Source organism: Enhydra lutris, unplaced genomic scaffold (assembly GCF_002288905.1).
Source record: "Enhydra lutris kenyoni isolate GAN:26980312 unplaced genomic scaffold, ASM228890v2 scaffoldscaffold4, whole genome shotgun sequence".
Lineage (NCBI taxonomy): Eukaryota > Metazoa > Chordata > Mammalia > Carnivora > Mustelidae > Enhydra > Enhydra lutris.
Window position 1 is genome coordinate 9,724,438 of NW_019154088.1, and position 16,174 is coordinate 9,740,611.

The 16,174-nt window shown below is 47.5% G+C and overlaps 1 protein-coding gene across 1 annotated transcript; it reads right to left on the minus strand.

Annotated features, from left to right (window-relative positions):
* Window positions 1-536: 536 nt before the first annotated feature.
* LOC111138546 (ras homolog family member V) lies at window positions 537-2,910 on the minus strand. Its single transcript, XM_022490567.1, has 3 exons — window positions 2,288-2,910; window positions 2,036-2,094; window positions 537-1,843 (listed from the first exon to the last, which is right to left on the minus strand). Exons 1-3 carry the CDS (start codon window positions 2,493-2,495, stop codon window positions 1,400-1,402), a joined length of 711 nt encoding a protein of 236 aa, XP_022346275.1. The 5' UTR covers window positions 2,496-2,910; the 3' UTR covers window positions 537-1,399.
* Window positions 2,911-16,174: the final 13,264 nt, after the last annotated feature.

Here is a 16,174-nt window from a genome sequence, read left to right on the forward strand (position 1 = left end):
GAGTGCCAAGATCAAAGACTAGGTCCAATCAACTTGACCCAGAGTTTGACCAGTGGTTGAGCTTTAGGCTGTAAAGAGTCCCTTCATGCTCAGGCTCTGAAGCAGGTGGTCCCCCACCCCAAGACCCTGTGGACAGTTGGAAGGATCAGAGCAGGAAGGTTTAGAGGGCCCAGCATTGCCGGAGAGCCCCTGCGCTAGGGAGCTGTTCTAGAAAGGAGGGGCAGAGGGGCGGGGCAACACCCGCCTGGTGAGGTCATGGGAAAGCAGCTCTGGCGCTGACACCTGGGGAAACCCGTTCCTAGGCTGCTTCCCACGCTAGCTCTCCTGGGAACCGGCTAAGCCCCAAGCGGGGAGCCCCCGACCTGCCCCCCCTAGTCCAGTTCCCATCACACTGTCTCATCTAGTCCAGCCCCCACCTGTCAGTTTGGCCTCAGACCTTCAGTGCCCAACCTGTCTATCCTGGCTGCTGGGCCTTGAAGAGGGCTCTGAGAGGGCAATGGGCAGACAGCTCCAGGAAATGACACAGAGACAGCAGCTTCAGAAACCTAAGACTTTATTTGTAGACTCTGTACCGTCCTACCTTCTAGGCTGTGGCCTTAGAGAAAAGTGACCCGAGCCCCTTCCTCCTCTAGGCTCTAGGTCGCAGCTCCTCCCCCTCCTCTTGCTGGGCCTTGCCTCTCACTTCCTGCCCTGCTCCTGGCCCAGCCAGTTTGGGCAGTGCCTAGGGAGCCCTGAGTCCCAGTTCTTCCCAGGGACCGGCCCTGCCCTCCCGGGCCCTGGGGGCAGAGGGCAGCCCAGGTGTCAGCCTTACTCTTCAGCTGCCCCACTTTTCTGCTCTCCTTGCTCTTCCCTCTTCCAAACCTAGCCCTCTGACCTGCCTCCTCACCATACTGCCTCCTGTCCCAAGGCTCCAAGACCTCACTTTCAGCTCCCCTCTCTGTCTCTCCTTGACCTCTTACCCAGTCCATCCCGAACTTCTCTCCAAATCAGGGCCGGACACCCTCCTGCCCTCCAAAATGCCTGGCTCTTCCTCTCCCGCTGTGCCAAGGTGGGGACCACCATAGGGGGTCCTAATTCAGCCAGGTTGACCTAAGGGCTCATGATAAGAAACTGGGAATTGGATCCCAAAATGCTTAGAGGTGAGGTGGCTGGCACTGTTAGGACCAGCCCACGAAAATGAAAAGTGCTGGGATTTGATTTCTCTGTGACCCTGACCACAGAAATCCAAATCAGAGCCCCTCACCTATTAGAGCGGGCAGTTGGAGGCCTGTGTCCTCACAGTGTTCAGATGGAACTGAGTCCCATGGGGTGGCCTGGCCCTGCCAGCATCCCCCTCAAAGGCCCCAGTTTCCAGAAGTCTGTGGGCTTATGCCTACTACTCCCTAGCCACCGAGGCTCTTCAAACAAAGCAAAAGAACTTCTTCCAGCGGCAGCGGGAGAGGGTACGCACACCTTTGGCATTCAGTTTCTTCTCCAGTCGGGCTTTATGTTCAATGGCGCTGAGAATAGCCGAGTCAAACACCTCTTTCAAGTTCTTCTGCGTCAAAGCTGAGCACTCAAGGTAGCAGGAGGCTCGGATTTTCTCCGCTAGACCCTGAGCCTGGGGTTGGGGCACCGGGCCCTCCCGGCCCCCCTGGTCCAACTGAATCAGTACATTGACATCGTCCCTCAGGTCGGCCTGCGTACCCACCAGCAGCACAGGTGCCTGGGGGTTGTGATTGCGGATCTCCGGCAGCCATTTCTCTGTGATGTTCTGGAAAGAGCTGGGCTGCACTACGCTGAAGCAGGCCAAGAAGACATCGGTATCCGGGTAGCAGAGAGAGCGGAGGCGGTCAAAGTCTTCCTAGGATGGGAAGGCCTGATCATTAGCAGGATTATTCCCTGCCACAGGTATTGGGAATCTGATTGTCACGAGGGTTGCAGACCTGAGAGTCAGAAGGGCCCAAGACCTTCTCCATTCCTTATCCATCTAGGGTCCTCCCAGGCTCCAGCCCACCTTCTCCCAGTCCATTAGGGGTCGCCCCCAGCTTCTCACCTGTCCCGCTGTGTCCCAGAGCTCAATGCGCACCGGCGCTCCATCCACCAGGACTTGCACTATAGGGTTGGGGGGGGGGGGGGGGTACGGCGAGTTAGGAAGAGCGTCCAGGGCCCCACCAGACCTCACCAGCGCCACCTCTGGGCCTGCTCCCTCCTCCCTCCCGGGGGTCTCCCTTGCCCTCCCGCCGCCGCGCCGACGAGTGCACAACCCTACCCCCAACCACGCGGCCGCCGGGGCCGTTGAACGTACCGGAGAAGGTGTCCAGCGCTGTGGGCCGGTAGCGCGCGGGGTATCCATTGCAGGTGTAGCTGACGATGAGGCTGCTCTTGCCCACGGCGCCGTCGCCCACCAGCACACACTTGATGCCCAGCTCCGGGGGCGCGCTGCCCCGCCGCGGGGGAGGGGTCGAGGCCCGGAGCGGGGACGACTCGGCCTCGCTCAGCTCCCGCGGGGGCATGGCCCGCTTCGGGGGCAGCCCGGGACCAGGCTCCGCTGCTCTCCGAAAAGCAGGTGCCGCAGGCCACCTCCGACTGAGTCCGCCAAGGCCCGGCGCGCTGGCCCGCCGCTAACCCCGGGTATATGTGGGGCCCCGCCCACCTCATCTGCATGTCCCGAGAGGCCTCGAACCCCGCCCACCCGCCGGGCCTCCAGCCGCGCCTCGTGCCGCAGTGCACCCCATGAGGCCAGGCAATCACAAACGCCGGGAGGAAGGGAGGCAGGACGAAAACTGGAGCTCAGGGAATCGCAGGTGCAAGGACAAAGAATCGCCAAAATGAGGCAGATCGAGGTATCTTGGCGGAGAAAGCTATCCAGGATTTATCGTTAAGAGGAAGAAGCAAGTTGTAGCACACACAATACAGCCTGTTCAAATTAAACCTTTGTTGAAAATAAAAAACTAGATATATGTTTGCACGAGTATGAAAGTCTGGGTAATAATTTTCTTAATTAACGAATGATTTTTTTAAAAATGCATACACCGGGGCGCCTGGGTGGCTCAGTGGGTTAAGCCACTGCCTTCGGCTCAGGTCATGATCTCAGGGTCCTGGAATCGAGTCCCGCATCAGGCTATCTGCTCGGCAGGGAGCCTGCTTCCCTCTCTCTCTCTCTCTCTCTCTGCCTGCCTCTCTGTCTACTTGTGATCTCTCTCTGTCAAATAAATAAATAAAATCTAAAAAAAAAAAAAAAAAAAATGCATACACCGTGGCGGCACCTGGCTGGTTCAGTACTTAGAGCATTCAATTCTTGATCTCGGGAATGTAAGTTCAAGCCCCATTCTGGGTTACTTACAGATTATTTCAAAATAAAATCTTTAAAAAAAAAATACAGATCATAAAGAGAAGATAAACTCAAGCATGAACACATCAAGCAGGAATTTACTGTAGTCCCAGGGAACAGCTCCCTCTAGATTAGGCCTGGAGGCAGGTCTTAAACACCTTCACTATATTCTGCTAAAGGAATTCGGGGTGCTAGAGAATCTAGCTGGAGAGGATCTCCAAGGACAATTCTCCATTTGAGTATTTTCTAAATCCCCAAAGTCCCTAATACTATCTTCATCATCGTCATCACAAACACATAGTAATTACCTCTTTGTTGATGCTGTTCTGGGCCACCCACTGTCCTTGTTCCAGAAGGGGTTTACAGACTGAGACAATATATGCCAGGTAGCTCTAGGAAGGTCACCCAAGAGAGCTAATTTCATTTCTTTTTTGCAGCCGTACCAAGTGACATCAGGCCCAGAATCCTTTCTCTAAATTCCAAGATAGTCTTTCATCTCGGCCTGTACAAAGATCACCTCGTTCTTCAGTTGTTGCAGGGAGAATATTGGGAGGGGAGGAGGCAATGAACATTAAAAAAAAGAGATAATCCCCCAAAAAAGAAAAGCAAAGAGATAATCTTATTTCTTAAACTATTGGTAGTATAAAAATCCACAAATCCAAATCTCGAAATCTCGTGGAAAAAGTGTCAGGATCCCTGATTTTTATTTTTTCTTCCTTCCTTCCTTCCTTGTCAGGAATTGAGGACAACACCTAGAAAGTTGCTGATTTAACCATTTAAAACACCATTAAAGTTAACAACACCATTAAAGTTGCTGATTTAACCATTAAAAAATTGACTATGGGAAATGGTAGGATCCTCTCCAATAGCCACTTCTATATCCCAATGTCTACCTCCTACATTCCCTACATCCAAATATCTGGGGATCCTAATAATCCCTGATTATAGGCCCAAAGACTTCTCAGACATATCCACCTATATTTATTCATTTAGCAGATGAAAGAGGCCCCAAAGTGTTGTCTTACCACTGTATCCCCCAGGAGGTCCAAAAGCTGTTCTTTTTGCTCTCCAGGAAAAGGAGGCAAGAATGGGGATTTGAAAAGACAGGCAGATCGGGAGACCCGTCCTAGTAGTCCTAGTTCTTCCACTCATTAGCTTTGTGACTTCTGAGAAATTCCTTGATCCGGCTTAGTGTTATAAAATGACAGGTGAAAAATAAAATAAAATAAAATAAATGACAGGTGAAGCCTGTTTATTTTTGAAAACCCTTCTAGTGCTAGCAATCTGTGATTCAGGGAACCAGGTGTTGGGGACAAAATTACTACACACACACATGGGGGCTCTTCTTCACAGAACTCTTGTCCTTTTGCCCAAGTTTTAATAATAGTTTAATTGTAGCTATAAATTTGAGGGTAATCTTGTTTAATCCTTTCTGCAGGAATGAAGGGTATATAAAAATAATACACAAATGGGGGGGGGGTGTCTGCCGGCGTGAAAGCCCTGACTGGGCCTGTGACAGGCCCCATGGGTGGGGACACTTTCTGACCTAGGTCCCTCTGTCTGAGCTGGTTTAAGGACAGTCTTGCCAGCAAGAAGGGGAGGGTGGAGACAACCCTGGGAGCTGGTGAGTCACCTGTTTCTCAGCTAAGGACTTGCCATTGTAGCAACTACAGCTGGGAAAGTCCCCTCCTAATGGTGGGTTGAGTCTTACTCCTGCCCCCCCCCCAACCCGGACAGATCGTCTGTCCTAACTTCCAGTCAGACACATGTTTGCTAAGATTGAAACTTGACCCTAACATTCTCTCTAGAGAAATGTTTGATTCAAGGGCTGGGGCAGGAAATATACAAGATGAGCCAGGAACATTCTGTGGTACAGAGAGTAAGGACGCCCTAATCCAAAGAAAGAGAAGATGGAGGTACATCAAACAGACACCAAGCCCACTAACTGAAAGAGTTTCCAAAGGCCGAATCTGGAACAAGTTGAGCAACAAAATTAAGACATATTGGATTATGACCCAAAGAATAACATAAATATCCACAAGGCTATTCTGATATAAATAAATGATTGAGTACCTAAATCACTAGGCCATCATAGACAAATCTCCCATGGAGAATTACAAATAATATGTGTAGAACCAGGAAGAGGAACATAACCTCCAACTCCTTAAGAGTGGGGCTGTGCGTAGTGACTTCCTTCCAAGGAGGACGGTATGAAAAAAGTGGAGGGGGAACGAATAACTTCACAGTGGAGAATCCTGAAGAACTCTCCCTCAACGCGGTGATCAAGATGAAGATCAACATTGATAAGTCAAGTTGATAGTTATGTACGCTTGATATGATGTAATGAGAATGGCATTTTTCCTCTGTAGTCTTCCCTACTAGAACCTCGGTCTAATCATCAGAACAACGTCAGAAAAGTTCCATCTGAGGGGCATCTGGGTGGTTTAGTTGGTTAAGCGTCTACCTTCAGCTCAGGTCATGATCCCAGGGTCCTGGGATTGAGTCCCGAAACAGGTTCCATGCTCAGTAAAGAGCCTGCTTCTCCCTCTCCCTCTCCCTGCCACTCTGCCTACTTGTGCTCTCTCTGTCAAGTAAATTTAAAAAAAAAAAAAAAGAATCTTTAAAAAAAAAAAAAAGAAAGAAAAGTTTCATCTGATAGACATTCTATGAATTGCCTGCCCAGTACTCCTCCAAACTGTCAAGGTCATAAGAAACAAGGAAAGTCTGAAAAACTGCCGAGAGTTGAGGGGAGCCTGAGGAGAATGGCTACAGAATGTAAGTAATATGGTGTGTGGACCGATTCTGGAGCTGAAGGAGGATCTTAAGGGAAAACTGAGGAATTCCAAACAAAATTTGAATTTAGTTAACAATAATGTATCCATGCTGTTCGTTAATCATGACAAATATAACCACATAATGTAAGATGTTCATCACAGGGGAAACTGGGTTGGAGGTATATGGAAATTATCTTCTCAACTTTTCCTGTAAATGTAAACAGTTTATTTAAAAAGAAAGAAAGAAAGAAAAGAAAACACTCAAAAAACCAAAACATGGCCCTGACGTTGAATCATGGCAGTAATAACCTTTAGTTTCCCAAATGTCTGACACAGGTGTATGGGGCTTAGAAATTAGTGCTTTAATTTCCCTGTCTTATGGGAAGCAAAGCGAGACAGCTGGGGGAGAGGGTGAGTGTACAGGCCCAGAGGAACTAGGGGACTTGCCCAATATTAAAGAGGCTAGTAAGTGCTGGACACTTCACAGGTTCACCCTCAGGTGTGGCCAAGTTCTTGAGCATTTCTCTTGTTCCCTTATCTTATTTAAAATTACTGTTTATTGGGGTGCCTGGGTGGCTCAGTCATTAGGTGTCTGGCTTGGCTCAGGTCATGATCCCAGAGTCCTGGGATCGAGCCCCACATTGGGCTCCCTGCTTGGCAGGGAAGCCTGCTTCTCCCTCTCCCTCTCCCCCTGCTTGTGTTCCCTCTCTCACTGTGTGATTCTCTGTCAAATAAATAAATAAAATCTTAAAAAATAAAATAAAATAAAATTACTGCCTACATTAGGATACCTAGGTAAAACCTCAATGAGAGTAAACCAAACCGATCTCAAACAAACAAACAAACCAACCGATCTATCCCTACCCCACCATCGTGCTTCCCCTACAGCTGAAACGGTTGTTAACAAAAAAAAAAAAAAAAAAAGCTGGTAGTGGGATAGCTTGGACTTAGCAAGGTCAATGTGCAGACTCTTTGTAAAAGAAACACGCCTGTTCCCGGGGAACACTCTGCTCCAAGCCTCCCAAGTCAGGCCCGCTGCTCAGGAGGGGCCCCAAGAAAGAACTGCACATTTAGCACTTCATTTGGCAGTCATACCTCAGTAAAACTGGGAAAAAACACCCCTTATTTACCATACTACTGCTACTACTGCCGTACAATAGACTGCACAGTTAATAGAGTTTTGTTTTTTTTTTTAAGATTATTTATTTATTTATTTGACAGACAGAGATCACAAGTAGGCAGAGAGGCAGGTGGGTGTGGGGGGGTGTTGAGCAGGCTCCCTGCTGAGCAGAGAGCGGGATGCTGGGCTCAATCCCAGGACCCTGAGATCATGACCTGAGCTGAAGGCAGAGGCTTTAACCCACTGAGCCACCCAGGCACCCCTAACTGGTTTTTTTAATTTGTTTTTTATTAATATCTAATGTATTATTTGTTTCAGGTGTACAGGTCTGGGATTGATCAGTCTTACGCAATTCACAGTGCTCACCATAGCACATACCCTCCCCAATGTCCATCACCGGCCACCCAATCCCTCTCTACTTGGTGTGCTTGTGTCCTGGGAGGGAGTTGGCAAACTCAGCTGTCTGAGCTGAGCTGGCCTCATGGTGTCCCCTCCCCAGCTCCCCCCCACAGGATCCTGCTAGCCAACCCTTCAGCCCAACCCCATCTGAGCTGTCCATGTCCTCCGGCTCCCATGGCTCGGTCTTCCGCCCTGTCCTGCATCTTCCCTCTAATTCCGCTTTAGCCTCTGCTTTTACCTCTTTCTCGCCACCTCCTCTACATCTAGCTAATCCCAACTTCTACTGCCCGCCACGCCCCCAGTCCCTTTTTCCTGCCCAGACCTCACACTCAAGCCCTGGCCAATATTTTTTAAAGGCCTGCAGGAGTTGAAACCTAAAAAAATTCATCTATAAAGGACTCCCGGAACCCCTGGGTGGCTATCAGTTGAGCATCTGCTTTTCTTTGAAATACGAGACTCTCCTCTTCTTTTTCCGCATCCTTTGCCACAGTAATCACCTCCTACTTGCCTCCCATCTTTGCTTTGTACATTTCTGGTGCACCCAAGCTTCCTAAGTCAAAACACTTATTCTGTCACTCTCTCACTCAAAGCCTAAAACGAATTCCTGTTTAGCCATTGGATAGTGTCTGAGTCTCTACCTGACATCCCACATCCTTCAGTTAGAGTACACCTCCAGCCCCGCAAACAATCCTTACGAGAATTTTCAATGAGGAAATGTGAAAAGATAATATTAAATGGTACAGAATTATAAAGACAGTTTGAGCCCAAGTATTTTAAAAAAAGTGTACAGTTAGAATAAAAGAGAATCCTATATGAAGAGTGTATATTAAAATGTGGAATCAGGGTCCTGAGACAGAGTCCCCCATTGGGCTCCCTGCTCAGCGGGAAGCTTGCTTCTCCCTCTGCCTGCCGCTCGCCCTACTTCTGTGTGCATGCTCTTTCTCTCTCTCTTTGACAAATAAATTAAATAAAATCTTTAAAAAAAAAAAAGTACTGATTGGCAGCCCACAACCCTTCCCTGAGGCTGCAGCACCTGCCCAAATGGCTGGGTCTCAGGTCCAGCCAAATCCTTAGTTGTTTTGCCCCAAAGACTGACTCTACCCAAAGCTTCTTCTGGAACAGGAGCCGAGGCCTGATACCACTGAGGTCCATTCACGTCGCTGTGGGTAACCCTAGAGCACATATTATCCTTTGATGCTGATGAGGATAATGATGAACATCAGCAGCTTTGCAAAAAGAGAGCCCAGTAAACAAACATTCAATGAATAATGCTATCGCTCCAAACTCTCTTCTCAGCATTGTTTATATAAACTAGCATTTTACACACTTGTAAATAGGGCTATCTAAATTCTTTAGCAACTGGTATAGCCTCAGAAAGAGATAGTCCTTGTGCCCTAGCAGCTTTTTAGAAGACTGGGTTATGCCCAACATTAACCCCTTAGTGGCTGGATCCTGGGCAGGAGTGACAGGGTGGGGCACACTCAGGGAAGTGGGTACTTTAACAACTGGTGTGGTCATACTGGTGTGTGCCTGTTGAACTTCATCAGTCTGTTTGGATTTGGAAGGAGTATAAACCAAGCAAAAAGGGCTTGGAAACAGGGCACCTGGGTGGCTTAGTCGGTTAAGCCTCTGCCTTTGGCACAGGTCATGGTATCTGGGTCCTGGGAGAGAGAGCCCCAGGGCTCCTTGCTCAGTGGGGAGCTGGCTTCTCCCTCTGCCCGTTCCCGCCCCCCTCAACTTGTGTTCTCTCTCTCTTTCTCTCTCTTTTTTTTTAAAGATTTTATTTATTTATTTATTTATTTGTCAGAGAGAGAGAGAGAGCGAGAGAGCGAGAGCACGCAAAAGCCAGCAGAGTGGCAGGCAGAGGAGAAGAGAGAAGCAGACTCCCTGGCCAGCAAGGAGCCCGATGCAGGCAGGACTCCATCCCAGGACCTTGGGATCATGACCAGAGCCGAAGGCAGAGGCTTAACCGACTGAGCTACCCAGGTATCCCCCTCTTTCTCTTTTTTTAAAAGATTTTATTTATTTATTTGACAGAGAGAGAGACTGTGTGAGAGAGAACACAAGCAGAGGGCATGGGAGAGGGAGAAGCAGGCTCCCTGCTGAGCAGGGAGCCCAATGCTGGGCTCAATCCCAGGACTCTGGGACCACGATCCAAGTGGAAGGCAGTTGCTTAAGGACTGAACCACCCGGTGCCCCCCACCTCTAATAAATGGAGAAAAAAAAATGCTTGGGAACAGCCTTAAAGAAACAGCAGGAATCAAGCCCAGGGGAGAAAGAATGGGGTCCATTTGGAACTAAAGCTAGCTTAGCCTGGCTGAGGAAGAGACAGATAAGCAACAAGCTGGCAAGGGAAGCGGGAGCCCGATCAGGTCACAACAGAGCTGCTCTTGTCCTTTGGAGTTATTTCATAGGAGAACAGCTAGGCTTAGAGTGACCAGGACTAAGGGTTGGGGGGCACCTGGGTGGCTCAGTCAGCTAAGCATCTCAATCTCTGTTTCAGCTCAGATCATGATCTCAGGGTCATGATCTCAAGATCTTAAGATCAAGCCCCACATCAGGCTCCACCCTGAGCATGGAGCCTGCTTGAGATTCTCTCTCCCCCTCTGCCTCTCCCCCTGCTCACATGCACTCTCTCTCTCTAAAAAAAAAAAAAATAAATAAAATAAATAAAATAGGAGGGCTGGTCATCCCAACTAGATCTCTTTTTCACTCCTGTTAGCACTTCCCGTGTGCCCTTCAGAAAGGCCACAGCAACTGAACTAGAAACAGAGCAGGATTTTCCAGACCAATGTGAAATCCGCATTTTCTATTTTGTGAAAGTACCGATAGGAAAGGTACTGGGTTTTGTTCACATTTAAATTCATATAAAACTAGTATTTCCAAATCGAATTCCTTTCCCCTCTTTTATCTCAAATACAATTTCATTGATAAGAGACAAATTTGCTTGGTGGTCAAGAGCCTAGGCTTTGGTCCCTAGCACTTGGATTAGTAGCCAGATTGTGTTATTTACTAGCTGTTGTCTTCTCAGTCTCCTTGCCTATAAAATGGGGTTAGAATAGTACCTATCTCAAAGAATGTTGTGGGAATTAAATGAATTATGGAGAATGCTTAGCATAGTGCCCATAGAGAGAGCTGCAAGGGGGCTCTATTATAATTATCTTCTCTCTGGGTCCGGGCAATTTTTTTGGATGAAGTCATGGGCCTGCCTGAGAATGAACAATACAGATTTGTCAGGGAAGGTAAGGTTCAGAATTTTGTCTCCTGTGACCCAGAGAGGGAACACGAAAAGAACTGAGCTTTTTTTTTTTTTAAGATTTTATTTATTCATTTGACAGACAGAGATCACAAGTAGGCAGAGAGGCAGGCAGAGAAAGAAGGGGACGCAGGCTCCCCAATGAGCAGAGAGTCCAATGTGGGGCTTGATCCCAGGACTCCGGGATCATGACCTGAGCCGAAGGCAGAGGCTTTAACCCACTGAGCCACCCAGGTGCCCCAAGAGCTGAGCTTTTATTGAAGTCACCATCCTACTATCCTGGCATTGTTATTACCTTTATTTTACAGAGGAGGAAACGGAGTCTCCTTAGAGGGGAAGTGACTTGCCCAAGGCCTCAAGGCTAAGAGAGAGCCAGGACTGTGGAGCCCAGGTCCATGCTCCAACACCACCCTCTTCTCAGGCCTCCCCTTAAGGATTAAGGACTACAAAGCAAGTTATCTATTGTTGTGTTATCTTTTGCCATATAAGTACTGATTACACTCTAACATTTGGGCAGAGAACTTTTTAAAATTTTGTATTGCGATCAAATTCATTTAGATATTACAGAGAAGATGTACACATTGTGGGGCGCCTGGGTGGGCGGCTGAGTCAGTTGAGCATCTGCCTCCTGCTCAGGTCATGATCCCAGGGTCCTGGGATCGAGCCCCGCATTGGGCTCCCTTTCTCCCTCTCCCTCTGCCTCTCCCCACAGTTTGTGCTCTCTCTTGGTTACTCTCTCTCTCTCTCAAATAAATAAAATGTTTTTTTAAAAAGATGCACCCTTTTTAAGTATATGGTTCCATGAATTTTGACCAATGTGTCCTCCTCTAGCATCATCACCACCAGCACAATCAAGATATGAAACATCTCCATCTCCCCTAAAAAGTTCCTTCTTATTCCTTTCTAGTCAATCTTCCACCCCCTAGAATAGGTCCCCGGGCAAACACTGATCAGCTTTTCTGTTGCTAAAGCTTAAGTTTTGCCTGTTTTAGAATTTCAAATATATATCCCTGATTGATGGTGGGAAGCCTGTTTCTCCCTCTCCCACTCCCCCTGCTTGTGTTCTCTCTCTCACTGTGTCTCTCTCTGTCAAGAAAAGAAATAGAATTTCAAATAAATAGAAGCATACTCTGTGTACTCTTTTACGTCTGGCTTCCTTTGCTCAACCTGTTTTCGAGATTCGTTGCATGTCAGGGTAATTTGTTCTTTTTTATTACTGAATAGTATTCTATTGTACAGATGGATCACTATTTGTTTATTCTTTCGTCAGTAGACACTGAGCTGTGTCCAGTTCGGGGCTATTATGAATAAAGCTGCTATAAATACTTGTGTGTAAATCTTTGTCAGGACAGATGTTTTCTTTCTCTTGGGTAAGTATCCAGGCCCAGAACTGCTGGTTCATAGAGGAAGTGCCTGGTTCATAGAGGAAATGGCTGCACCATTTTGGGGCACCTGGCTGGCTCAGTCGTTAAGTGCCTATCTTCAGCTCAGGTCATGATCCCAGGGTCCTGGGATCTAGCCCCATATCGGGCTCTCTGCTTCTCCCTCACCTCTTCTTGCTCTCTCTCTCTCTCTCACTTGCTCACTCTCTCTCACTCAAATAAATAAATAAAATCTTTAAAAAAAAAAGCAGAAATCATTTGATGCACAAAGGATTTGCTACCTGTTCTTTGTAGGAATACCAACAATAATTCCAGAGGTCTCTTTGCTGGGATACCTGCGTATCTTTATGCCCTGAAAGACCCACCATAGTGTGGCGGGGGCTTGGTTTTACCATCCCAGTAGGTAAGTGGTGTGTTTTTCTTTGAAAAGTAGGAGCAGGGGAGGTGGAAGAGATCCTGCCTCTTCCTCCCAGGTACCTTCTGCTTGTCACTTTCAGGAAATAGATGGGGGAAGCTGAGGACACTGATTTTCTTGGTGCCCTGGGCCTCTTAGGGAAAGCTTCTCATCCCCCTAAGGACATGTGAACCCCAGTTTGAGAACCAATGACCTGAGGATGCTTTCTTTTCATTTTTAAAGATTTATTTGTTTATTTTGGGAAGAAGGGCAGAGGGAGAGTCTTTTGTAAGTTTTTTTTTAAGATTTTATTTATTTGAGAGAGAGAGAGAGAACAAGCAGGGGGAGCCGCAGGCAGAGGGAGAAGCAGGCTCCCCACTGAGCAAGAAGCCTGATGTGGGACTTGATCCCAGGACCCTAGGATTATGACCTCTACCAAAGGCAGGCACCAACTGAGCCACCCAGGCACGCTTTGAAGGATGCTTTCATTTCCCACATAGACAAGTGAAAAAAGTGTCTCTATTCCCTCACCTCCAGTGTCTTCTCTGGGTCCACTAGAGCAATAATCCTAGAAGATGGCAGGAAGAAAGAAAGAAGGTAGGTTGGATCCACACATGCCTTGGGTGAGGTTTTGACATGCACTCAGTGAAATAAGGGATGACAGTAACAAGGAGGGGAGAAGGCTTTCTGAAAACTGGGGCCATTCAGATAGGTTTGGAAACATCAGGAAGGATACCAAATAGGAAAAGAAGAGATTTATAACCTCTTGTAAAGGGTTGAGAAGAGGTGTTCTTCATTACTTAGGGCTTTTTCCCCCTTCAGTATAGTTTAACAATGTGCCAGGCCCTGTCCTAGGAGAGGGTGTGCCCGTATACCTGTCCCTGCCCTCTGGGGGCTTATACAGAGTCACCTCAAGGAGAAGGAGGGGAAAGGCGGAAAGTTGGGGGAAGAGGAGGGACAGGAGGAAGGAGAGAGAGAGGGTAGGGAGGAGAAGGGAAGGGGAAGGGGGGTGAAGGGGTGGAAAAGTAGAAAGAGGGAGAGAGGGGAGAGAGAGAGAGAGATAGAGAGGGGAGAGACTACCAGACAATTGTACTGCAGGCTGATCATAACATGGTGATCAGTCCAGGAGCTGGAGGAGCCCGTAGGAGGGTCCTGATCCTGGCAAGGGGAGGAATATCAGCAAAATCTTTACAGAGGGATCAGACCCCTAAGACCAAATACTCAAATATCTGCAGAGGTGTGGTACATTCTGGGAACATCCCTAGATCAGGATAACTGGAGCACTGAGAGATGAATACAGACTGGTCAGAAGACGTTTAACTGGAGGTGAAGAAAAGGACTGATGGGTTTCCTTAATAAGTCTTATGGCTCTGTTTTAAAATTTATACATATGTTACAATGATTAAAATAAAAATGAAATTTAAAAACTAATTCCTAGGGCGCCTGGGTGGCTCAGTCCATAAGCGTCTGCCTTTGGCTCAGGTCATGATCCCAGGGTCCTAGGATCAAGCCCTGCATCAGGCTCCCGGCTCAGCAGGAAGCCTGCTTCTCTCTCTCTCCAGCTCCCCCTGCTTGTGTTCCCTCTCTCTATGTCTCTGTCAAATAAATAAATAAGTTCTTCAAAAAACAAAAAACAAAACAACAAAAACCCCCCACAAATTCCTAAATCTCCCATGCAGAAGAATTCCAAATGACTTAGACATCACCCTCAAAGAGGGGAAAATCCCCATTCTTAACTGTGGGCTGTGTGTAGAGACTTCCTTCCAAAAGAAGATAGTATTGAAAGGTGGGGAGGAGGGGACGGGACGCCTGGGTGGCTCAGTTAGTTAAGTGGCTGCCTGGGGCTCAGGTCAGGCTCCCTGGAGTCACGTGATTGTGATCCAGCTCCGCTTGGGGGCATGGGGCTCCCTGCTCAGTGGGGAATCTGCTTCTCCCTCTCCCTTTGCCGCAAGCCACCCCCACCCCCACCCCGCCCCCATGCTCTCTCTCATTGGCTCACTCTCTCAAATAAATAAACAAAATCTTTAAAAGAAAAAAAAAGGTTGGGAGGAAGAGTAACCTTACAGTGGAGAACCTGACAAGTGCTACCAAGGTCAACATCAACAGTGATGAGTCATGTTGATGGTACATAGCCTTGATATGATGTGATGATAATGGTACTTCACCTCCCCCAAACCCATAACCCCAATCTAATTATAAAAAAGAGATACCAGACAAATTCCAATAGAGAGCATCCTGCAAAATATTTGCTCAATACTCCTCAAAATTGTCAAGGTCATCAAAAACAAGGAAAGTCTGAAAAACTGCCAGAGTCAAGAGGAAACCAAGGAGACACGACAGCTAAATATATGGTGATATCCTGGATGGAATCCTGGAGCAGCCAGAGGACAGAGGTAAAACCTGAGGAAATCTGAATAAAGTATGGACTTTAGTTAACCATAAGGTATCAATATTGATTTACTAATTTTAACAAATGTACCATACGAATGTAAGATGTTCATAGTAAGAGAAACTGGATGTGAGGTACATGGAAACCCTCCACTATCTTCTCACTTCTTCCATAAATCTAAAACTTCTTAGAAAGAATGCATATTTAAAAAAAAAAATCTAATTTGGAGTGCCTGGCTGGCTCACTTAGGAGACCATGTGACACTGGATCTCAGGGTTGTGAGTTCAAGCCCCATGTTGGGTGTAGAGATCACTAAATAAATAAACTTGAAAAGAAAACAACAAATTACTTAAGTCAATTAAATCACTCCTTTTGGTCTGGATCTTCATTCAGTTGACAATTGCTGCTAATAGTTAACTGATTTTTGGTTTGCTTTTTTTTTTTAAGACTTTATTTATTTGAGAGAGAGAGAGACAGTATGAGAGCAGGGAGGAGAGGGAGAAGCAGGCTCTCTGCTGGGCAGGGAGCCCAACACAGGACTCAATCCCAGGACCCCAGGATCATGACCTGAACTGAAGGCAGAAGCTTAACCAACTGAGCCACCCAGGCGCCCCTATTTAACCTGTACTGAGCATCTTCTAGGTATAGGCATTGTGCTGAGTGATTTGCATAATATCCTCTAATATTCACAATGCTACAGGTATATTTTTCTCATTTTACAAATGCAGAAACTGAAGCATGAGAAAGGTCATTCATGCAATTGTTTAATAAACTTTTATTAATATGTTATGACTGCCCCCATGATGCTGGATCTCTCAGAGTAAATGCCCGGCAGGAGCCTCAGGAGCCACCGTCTAGAGTGTGCTCAATCATGTGACCTCTGCCCCACCCCTATCCAGCTCTTCCCTCTCCTGGACAGTGGTGACACTGCCCCATCTGCCACGTCTCTCCAAGAGTCATCCTGAACCCTTCCTTCATCCCCACATCTAACCTGTCGCTAAGTCCAGTGGGCTCTTCCTTGGAAATGTCTCCCTAGAGCTTTCCCACTCTACTCTCCAGGCTGGGCCCTTTACCACTTCTCTGCTTCTGCCTCAGGTCTCCTACTCTCTGATGTGGACTCCACCCAAGCCACCACCCATTTTTTCTA